Here is a 10308-nt window from a genome sequence, read left to right on the forward strand (position 1 = left end):
TTGAGTAGTGGACTTTTTTTTTTTTTCATAGCGTACCCCATTCGAAAAGCATTTACAATTTTGCAACATTACTAATATATAAACTAAACTTCATTTCTTTTCAAAAATAAGATGCTGATTTTCATCAAGTGTTTCATTAAGTATTTGTAACATGGGCTATGACAAAGGTTTCACATCTCCCAATACAAAGTAAGACTGGTACAGGACTATTTAAATAGGCACATTCAGGATAATATATCAGCAAATTTGGAAGCATTGGAAATGTAATTTTTTTTTTCTAGCTTTTTTTCTAGTCAAGAAAACTAAAAAGTGTTGCAGATGTTCACATATGATCTCACTGCAAAACGGCATAAAACAGCAAGGCCAAAAAACAAACAAGGGCAAATATGAATGGAGCTCTGTCCAGTTTTCCGTTTGTCTTTCTAAGCATATTCTTTATTAAAGTGCTACAGGCTAATTTTCTAGCAGCCGCATGAATTTGGCTGTACAAATGTAGTATCTCTATTATGCTGCTGAGGTTTGAGTTCTCAGATTTATTGGATTTTACCTCTATCTTTGGCAAATGTTCACTTTTACTCAAACCAGACAGTAATGTATGAAATCAAAGAAAACAAGGAAATGGATCAGGCTTACTCCATGACATTTCATGCATGGTCCACACCTTCCTATGTAACAGGAACTTGTACAATCTTTTGTGGAAGCCACAGTCAAGGAGAGGCTACAGATGCAGCTGCTATGAGAGTTCAAATGTTAATGAGGATACATGTAGTGCGTATAGGCATTTTGTTTACATTGCACATAAAGAGTTGCATAATTGTAAACTACCGTTTCTATTTAAAGGTTCAACCAATACTTTAAAATCTGGAATGCCTGGTGAGTTGTTGCATTTTTGATTTTTTGTGTGTTTTTTTTTCTTTTATTCCAAAAAAACACAAAGGGAAAACAAAAGGTTGAAGAGAAAGGCAGCTTGTGCTACATGTTGATTTTTTTTTCTCCAAATCACCATAAATACGTTTTTATTCCATGGTGTATTTATGAAAGAAAAAGCACATATAATGAGGACTAACTAACGGTTCACTCAGGTAAAGTGTCATGCCTTTTTTGTTGATCCTTGGTCACCAAAGTCCCAAGGTCAGACATCTGACATTTTAACACCACTAGCAACTCTGCCTTTGGAATTCGAACTTTTCTGTTTGCCAGTGGATGAACTGGTGCTCCGGTTGACTTCTTTACTAGTTGCTGCATCTTCAAAATCCCAAGGGCATACATCTGCTTGCTTGCTTTTTGCTAATGCAACATTTGGGCTTTTTTGTTTTTCCATTAAGACAATTTCTTGACTACTATCAACATCCCATGGACAAACCTCAGCCAGTTTAGACTGGCTGACAGGTCTTTCTTTCGTTTTGCCAGAGGTTAACTTGTCTTTTGCGTTTGATTTCATTTTGTCATCATCAGGGCCCTTTGTGTTCTCTCTTTCCATCTCTGATATTCTGACAGGAGAAGTTCCCTTCTTTATAGCATGGGTCTCCTTTGTTTTAGAAACCTGAGAAGAACAAGGGTTTTTTTCAGAGATGGGACCTGACACAGTCTCAAAGTCCCATGGACACACTTCTACTTTAGAGGGTGGCTGTAGTGAGCTGCCCGTGGATTTAGTAGGCTCGGAGAGAACACTCTTTGCTTTGCCCTCTGTAGGTGTTGTACCCTTGCCCTTGACTTCCGTAGGCGAGGAGCTTATTTTCCCTTTGATCTCAGTTGGTGTGGTGTCCTTTCTTGGTCTGCTCTGATCAGGGGAGCAATCCGAGTCCCTTGGCTTGCTCGCCACTTCTTCAAAATCCCAAGGACAGACCTCAGCTTTTAGAACCTTGACAACTTCTCCTGATGCCTGGGGTTGGGACATAGCAGGCTTACTACTGGAGTGAGGTTTTGGCCCCATTGCCTGATCATGGTCCTCATTTCCTTCCTCCCATGGACATATGTCTGTTCTGTCAGCAACTTTCTGGATTGGATGTCTGGCCACAGAGGGTGACTGCTCTGTGCCTTTCTGCTTTTGCTGTTGTGACTTTGTTGCCTTGTTGCTACTTCCATGGACTGTGGTGGTCTGCTCGGGGGCAATGGACACATGTTTCTGGACCTTGTTTTCGGAGGGGGTTGGCAAGTCCTCCAATTCCCAAGGGCACACTTCTGAGAGGTCATACAGGTCTTTCCCCTTGGCTGTTTCTGAGCAAATGGAGGGCTGGCTTCCGCTCATCTGTGGCTTCATTATACCTGTTTTGGCAGCTGTCTGCTTGTACTCCACTGACTGACTGACAATCATCTTTGGATGACCCTCTTTTTCTTCAGCTTCAGCAGAGGTCTTGGCATCCTTGTTCTTTTGATTAGCTTTTTTTGTTGGATCCTCCACTGCTTGGGCCTTTCCTGTTAGACCAAGAGTTTTCTCTTTGGCACTGGCAATAACGCTTAGGGATTTCTGCAGCATGGATGTTCTAGGGTGAATAGGTTTCTTATCCGCTGTCAGGTTGTGAGCGCTGGCTGACTTACACACCAAGGGAACCGACTCTGTTGACTCGCTGGCTGCATCAATCTTCTCAGAGGACTTTTTGACCAGCTTCTTGCCCATTAGGGTTTCGAGAAGGGAGCCTTCTGTATTTGCGACTTCCATCTTGTCAGTTATTGAACTGCTGGAATCCTCACTGTGGTCCCGGACATGGTCATAACTGCTATGGGACTTTTTAAGGGAGAAAACTTTGCTCTTCAAGGATTCATCTTTGGCAGGCTTAACAGAGTGTGTGGGTTCAAAAGGGTTCTTTCTCAGGACACAGATACTGTTGCGATTACTCCCATGTTCACCCAGGTCCTTGTCCTCACGGCTACACTGGCGGCCCATTGTCTCTGGAATTTCAGTGATGCGGCGCATGAGGGAGCGACCTAGGCCCTTTTTGGAGCTGCGCTTCTTCTGCAGGTGAGGATTGTTGGCCAGCATCTTTTTCCTCTTATAAATCTCCAGCTGGGAGTAGAGCTTCTTCAGCTCTTCCTGTGGATTTGAAGACAAAATGGGTCATTAACTCACGACATATGTCTAGATGTAAAAGCGTAAAAATGAAATGACTCTAGTTACAGTGAAGCAGACACTCTATTGCACAGGAAACATGCAAAACTAGTCATTATATGCAACTAAAGACAGTGCCTCGAAGACGTTAGACCAAACCAACATGCTGTTTACACTAATTAGAGACAGGACAGTCTGGGACGGTGTCAAATATGAAAATTTTATGTTTTATTGTTAGGTCTGAAACAGCCTCTGAAGAAATTCAAATCATTTCGTACAGCTGTGTCTTGAAGTTATCAACGGAAATTATACCAAGAGCAGAACTTTATCCCATTAACAAAATGCCCTTCCTATGAACAAAATTTGGGTCTTCGGTGAGAGACTTCTTCAGCTCTAACAAACAAACAAAAACCTCTGCTCACGTTGGTACGTTTTTCCCAAAGACTGTCGCAAGACCTTACGCCACAGCCATTAATAGAACTTAGCTGGCCCATTTCCTCTGGTGTCTGCAATAAAAAACTGCCATGGCTCAGTATGTTTGTCAGTTAAAGGACAAGGGGTCAAGAGATATTTGCAGATTATGAAATTTCAGTTATTTGCTAAGACAGGAGAGAGTCGAGGAGAAAAGGAAGCCTGAAAGAAAGCAGGGCACCTACCCGAATATCCTCTCGGTCCAGACTGTGCTCACTCCAGGCGGACGTGATGCTGCTATTCAGGTATGACCCAGACCGCCCCATGTCCAATTCATCTTCATAGGCCTCTGTAGCAATGTCATCCCTTAGATGTGTACCCGCAAACAAGAACTGTGGGAAAGACATGAGTGCTTAAGAGATTCTGTAAAATTAGATTTTAGCTAACAAATGATTCAGAGGATGAAAGATGATTGCTGGGTTTACCTTTGGCACAAGCAGTAACCCCAAAGTGACAGTCACTGTCAAGTGTGTATGTGCAAAGAATAGCATCAACATCCAGTCTGGGTGCAGTTCAGGGGCAAGAGTGAACCTGTGGGTGGATTTATAGAAATATTTATAATCATCTACAGCTTTTACTTTGTTTTTGGAAATAGGCTGAAAAAAAAAACATTGCATGTTTACATGGTCACCTACTGTACCTACAAAAACAGGATTTTTACTAAATGAAACCTACTAAGTGAGTGATTTAAAAGGCTAAACTCATCTTTGCTAAACTCAAGCCACATGAACAGCACTCCTGAGGCACACATGAACTGCACAAGTAAAGCCCCATTCACAATGACTGAGTTTAAATCGATTTCTAGTAGATCTCAGTATGAACGTCGATTGATGCTCAAAAGTTAACTCTGATATTACCATATAGCTAAGCTAACACTTCAGTACTCTATATCCTTTGATTCTCTTGGTTGAACTAACATTTTAGTGAGATGGATGTGTTTCCTATCACTGTTTTTACACTACTGAACAAAAGTGTATTTATGGCTGCCTGCCATCTTTGAATGAACATTTTTCATATGAGTTTGTAGCAATTGTATTGTGGTACAGTGTTATTCATAAATAATACAGGGTGTGTCTCAGTCAGCTCCCTTGTTTACTAGTCAGGGCACAGATCAGGGAGTCAGCCATTTTAAGGGCTGTCTCAATTGCAAAATCCTTCCAGGTCACTGGAACATTCGTTTCCTGAAAAATCCCACAATGCACCACAAAAACCAGGGCGCTTCGATGCTCGATCACTATTCTCTGTTATCAGAAATTATGTCACATTTCTGAAGTGCGGAACAAAATGCATGAGTCAACTCAACAAATATACTGTAATGACACACAATAGATGATTTGAAAAGCCAAACAATTTTTCTGGTAGTTAACATTTATAATTAATATTCATCTGAAATGTTGTAAGGATATGTAACAGAACAATGTGTTTAAAGAGCATTAAAAAATATCAAAAAGATACGGGTCCTGCCAGTGGTGATGCTCTACAACGTTGTATGTAGTCATATCGCCGGACATTGAGTAATCACTGTTCTAATATGTAGTGAGCCAGGGTCCTTGCAAGTGCCTGGATTGGTACACAATATACCGATTCCTGAACTCTGGAGCTAGGGAGCAGTTTGAGATGCACCCACATTGTTGCCTCAATCTGTGAAGGTAGAACTTCACAGTCTTCACCTTCACCATGTTTGCAATGAGGTTTGCAGATTTGTTGCTTCCAGCTCTTTTAATCTGGTTGGAAATTGATGGTCCCTCTGAGATGACAGATGCACTGCTGCATGGAATAGCATGGACAAGTCCGTTCATATGCAGAAAATAAGGTTTCCTCTTATTGTTGTTACATCACCTTCTGAGATTCCTGAGGTAAGCTAGAAAGGACCTGTGTATGCTGAAAACACTCCCACAATGCACTAATTACTTTTTATGATGAAAGGACTTGGGTGCTATTACATCAAAATACAGATAGTTAAGTAACACTATCCCATGGCTCTGTACTGTGATTAATTACTGTAGAAACAGTGGAAAGAGCAGCAAGCGATGCAGCCCTTCTAAAAATCACATGCCCTGCCTTTGAAGTCAACTGCCTTTATCTTGTATAAGAGTTCAAGTCCCTGCCTGAATGAGTGCCTCATTACTGCTGAAGATATTCATACGCTCCACAACCCTAAACCGACTCTTTAGAAGGCAGTGTCAGTCCATCGGGCAGGGGAAGCTGTGCTTCCTCAAAAATGCATTCAAAATTAACATAAGAACTAAAAAGCGATAAAATTGTTCAAATAGTACAGGAGGGTTTTAACCACTGCCCAAATGCCAGAGCTGATAGCTTAATCAAAAATATCAATACTAAACTGAATTGATATTCGAATGATGTCATGTCACTGGTTTCTGTCAAAAGTGTGCCTGAAAGGGCAAAAGGGATAAGAATAAATAAGATAAAACCTTTCAAACCTAGTGAGCTAACTGTATCATTTTAGTGCAATAATGCAACAGGCGAAGAGAGACTGTATATTTTGCCAAGTATCCAAATTAGTTCTGATTATTAAAGGATCTCAAAGCAAATGAACGAATTTCAATTTCATCAAAGCTTGAAGAAATCCTAACCTCTGAATTATTTGAATGATTCTTTGGAGGATTTTCCATTAATAAAACAGATTGACGGTTCTTAAGACTCAATGATGCCGTCATAGTGGTTAACATCCCATTGGAAATGGAGATTTTCAAAGAATAGCAGCTTATATTTAGATCAGATTTTCACATAAATCATATTACTTGGAATATAGAGCACAAGCCATATAGACTAATTTTATGGTGCTTTTGTATCGTCTTGAACTTGAAAGCCTCAGTCCCCAATGATTGTAATAATGTGTAAGTTATTTATATCTGTATGTAGTTGAAACCAGATGTGGATGGGGCTTACGACAGAAGTTTGTCCAACTATATAAAATGTCCATTTTAAATGTAAGTCTGTTTCTTTACAGTAAACATAAAACAATTGTGTCTTGTATAATTCATAAAAGTAATTTATTACAACATTTCTGTAAATATCTAACAATAATACTAAATGGTAAATACAACTTCTTTAGTAGAGAATACTTGCATGTGGGACGGGTGGGAGATGTTCACACCACTTCTTGTAGAACAATGAGGAAGTCCTTGGTGGCATTCACTCACCTTAAAATGTGGAAAATGGCAGAGAGGATGAGCTCATTGTGCAATGCGATGGCCATGTAGCGTGGCTCATGAAACGCTGAGGGGACGGTCCTCACCGCATAACACAGATACACACCCCACAGGAGGAACAGGAACTCAGCTGTTTGAGAGAGGTAGTATCGAATTAACACCCAACTGACTAGTACCTGGGACCTACCAGTACCCAGATCGTCCAGAGAATAATGTGGCTGTCAAAACCTTTGTTACAAACCAATATTTACATTTACATTTACATTTAATCATTTAGCAGACACTTTTATCCAAAGCGACTTACAAATGAGGACAATAAAAGCAGTCAAAACTAACAAAAGAGCAACAATATATAAGTGCAAATGACAAATCTCGGTTAGCCTAACGCAGTACACGTAGCAAGGTGTATATATATATATATTATACACACACACATATACACACAGTACATGTAGCTAGGTGTATATATATATTATACACACACACACACACACACACAAAGAAAAACAAGTAGATAGAATAGAAAAAATAGAAAGCTAGTGTTTGTTTCTTGTTGTTTTTTTAAATAAAGAAAATATTAATATAGATAAAATAGAATTAAAATAGAATAGAAAGTGTTAGAGGGTCAAATAAAGGTGGAACAGATGTGTTTTTAGTCGTTTCTTGAAGATGGTTAAGGACTCAGCTGCTCGGATTGATTTGGGCAGGTCAGTCCACCAGGAGGGAACAGTTAATGAAAAAGTCTGTGAAAGTGATTTTCAAAAAAAATTTTTCAATATAGCGCTAGATTGAAATTACTAGAATGATAGAGAAAAAAGACATTCAATAAATGCAATAAAAGTCATCTAGATTGCTTATATTCTCTGGACACTGCTTGACAGACAATTGCAAATGAAGCTGTGGAAGGTAGTCCAAAGTTTTATAGTTCCCCATCCCCTATTGGCACATCTTACACAATATTAGCCAGTCAGCTGGGCTGACATCAATAAACATGTGTTCCCCAGTGAAAATCTGTCATCATCGATGTGACGCTTACTGGTCCAGGTGTTAGATTGGGCACATTCCAATCTGCCATGCTTGAGAATACGACATCGGGATAAACATTTGTGCTGAATTAGATTCGTCACAGCCCAACTGATGCTTCCTGTGAGATTCGCTATGTGTCTGCAATTAGTGCCAAGGCAGCCTTGATTCATCACTTCCTTGGCTTGTATTACGAACATCATGACCTGTAATGGTTTACCACGGTTGTTATGTTTTGATTAGCATACTCTACTCTTACAATGTATGCAGTAAATAGTATTTACACTGTGCAGAGTGATTTTTTTTTTGTATGAAAAGCATATCTGAATGGCATATGACATCTGCCAAAATTAGTAGTATACACAACAGAGCACAGTGTACAGAATATTGTATCCCATATTGCAATGCTTTTGACTTGGCCTTCTATTTCCAATATCCACCCCATTCAAATAAGATAACAATAAAAAAAGGTAGTAAGGTAGTATGTTTTTTTTTTATCACCTACCTCTTTACCGAAGAATTGCTTGACTGCTTTGTCACTACCCATCACTCATTTCATTAATACATCAATGTCATCTGGAACTGTACCATCTAAGCTTAAAGGGTTAGTTTACCCAAAAATGAAAATTAGCCCATAAATTACTCACCCTCAATGCATCCTAGGTGTATATGACTTACTTATTTCAGATGAATCCAGTCGGAGTTATATAAAAAATTGTCTTTGATCTTTCAAGCTGTTTAATGCCAGTCAGCGGGTGTTGCATTGCTCCAGTCCAAAAGAAGTGAAATAAAAAGCGCCCATCCATAATAAAAAGTGTCTCACACTGCTCCGGGGGGTGAACAAAGGCCTCCTGTAGCGAATCGATGCGTTTTTGTAAGAAGTCATCCTAGGTGTATATGACTTTCTTCTTTCAGACGAATCCAGTCGGAGTTATATTGAAAATTGTCTTTGATCTTTCAAGCTCTATCGTTGTATTCAGCGGGTGTTGCATTGCTTCAGTCCAAAAGACATGAAATAAAAAGCACCCTTCCATAAAAAAAAGTCCATATTCAAAACGTAATAATCAATTTAATCTAGCTTGCGCTCACTGTTGTGAACGGAAGCAGTTCCGGGCGGATGACATATAAGGTCGGCTTTGCGCATGCGCCGCTCAGAAGTTACGAATTAGAAGTACAAAACGAGGATTTGTAAAGAAGAATGTCAGAGGATTTCGATATAAGCCAAGAGGAGACTGGTTTTCCTTTGCTAAAGTAAGGAAACTTGCTTCCTTTGCTCCTGTTAACAAATGTTGGTTCCCCTTCAGGAACTCGATCTGCGTCGGAAACGCTTTGAGAACGCCCCCAGCGTGACCAAAGCATTTCCGACGCAGCGTCTCGTTCCCTCGGGGAACCATGGTTACATTCGTAACCTGGAGAGAAGTACAAAACGAGGATTTGTAAAGAAGAATGTCAGAGGATTTCGATATAAGCCAAGAGGAGACTGGTTTTCCTTTGCTAAAGTAAGGAAACTTTGCTTCCTTTGCTCCTGTTAACAAATGTTGGTTCCCCTTCAGGAACTCGATCTGCGTCGGAAACGCTTTGAGAACGCCCCCAGCGTGACCAAAGCATTTCCGACGCAGCGTCTCGTTCCCTCGGGGAACCATGGTTACATTCGTAACCTGGAGACGTTCCCCTTCAGGAACTCGAGCTGCGTCAGAAACTCTTTGGTCACGCTGGGGGCGTTCCCAAAGCGTTTCCAACGCAGCGTCTCGTTCCCTCGGGGAACCATGGTTACATTCGTAACCTGGAGATGTTTTCACGAGACTCACCGGCGCATGCGCAACGCTGACCTCATACGTTATCCGCCCGGAGCTGCTTCCGTGTACAACTCTCTAAGATATTAGAAAAAGTTGTTGCCTCCCAGTTACAGGCCTATTTAACAGCACACAACCTCTATGAGCCCTTCCAGTCTGGCTACACAGTACTGAAACAGCCCTGGTTAAGGTTCTTAATGATCTCCTTCTAGCTTGTGATTCTGGCGCTCTTAGCACTCTCCTTCTGTTAGACCTCAGCTCAGCTTTTGACACCGTTTGTCATAAGATACTCCTGTCATGGCTTTCAGCAACTGGCAATTCTGCCACAGATTTTGACTGGTTTTCCTCCTATCTGACAGGGAGGCAACAATTTTTTATATAACAGAAGCACAAATCATCCACCAAATCCATCAGTTCTGGTGTACTTCAAGGTTCTCTCTTGGGGCCTCTTCTTTTCACTATTATTGTTACCAATTGGACAAATAATCAAACGCTAATATTTTAACTTCCACTGTTATGCTGATGACATTCAGATTTATTTTAGCACACCTTCCACTTCAGTGTTTTCTTCCACCTACATTAACAACTTGCATCAAGGAACTCAAGCTTAGACTGGAGTCAAATTACCTTGTATTTAACTCCGTTAAAATGTAGATAAGACTGATTAGCTCTAAAGCTGTTGTATCTAAACTATCCAGTCAACTGATAGATTTTGGCACTCTCGATAATGGCGGAAGATGGTCACTTGGAGAAGAATTGTTGAATAAAGTCGATATTTTTGTTTTCTTTGCACACAAAAGGT

General features: G+C 40.3%; 1 protein-coding gene across 1 annotated transcript in view; it reads right to left on the bottom strand.

Annotated features, from left to right (window-relative positions):
- Window positions 1-478: 478 nt before the first annotated feature.
- The window catches only part of LOC107758367 (probable G-protein coupled receptor 158), a 15040-nt gene continuing 5210 nt past the window's right edge, over window positions 479-10308 (bottom strand). Inside the window, exons 3-7 of the mRNA XM_016576087.1 lie at window positions 6682-6820; window positions 3943-4048; window positions 3703-3849; window positions 3469-3552; window positions 479-3031 (exon numbers count right to left, since the gene is read on the bottom strand). Of these exons, the coding sequence (XP_016431573.1) occupies window positions 1133-3031; window positions 3469-3552; window positions 3703-3849; window positions 3943-4048; window positions 6682-6820 (2375 nt within the window). The 3' untranslated portion in view covers window positions 479-1132. The remainder of the gene's footprint in view (window positions 3032-3468; window positions 3553-3702; window positions 3850-3942; window positions 4049-6681; window positions 6821-10308) is intronic.

Source organism: Sinocyclocheilus rhinocerous, unplaced genomic scaffold, assembly GCF_001515625.1.
Source record: "Sinocyclocheilus rhinocerous isolate Xijiao unplaced genomic scaffold, SAMN03320098_v1.1 scaffold1213, whole genome shotgun sequence".
NCBI lineage: Eukaryota > Metazoa > Chordata > Actinopteri > Cypriniformes > Cyprinidae > Sinocyclocheilus > Sinocyclocheilus rhinocerous.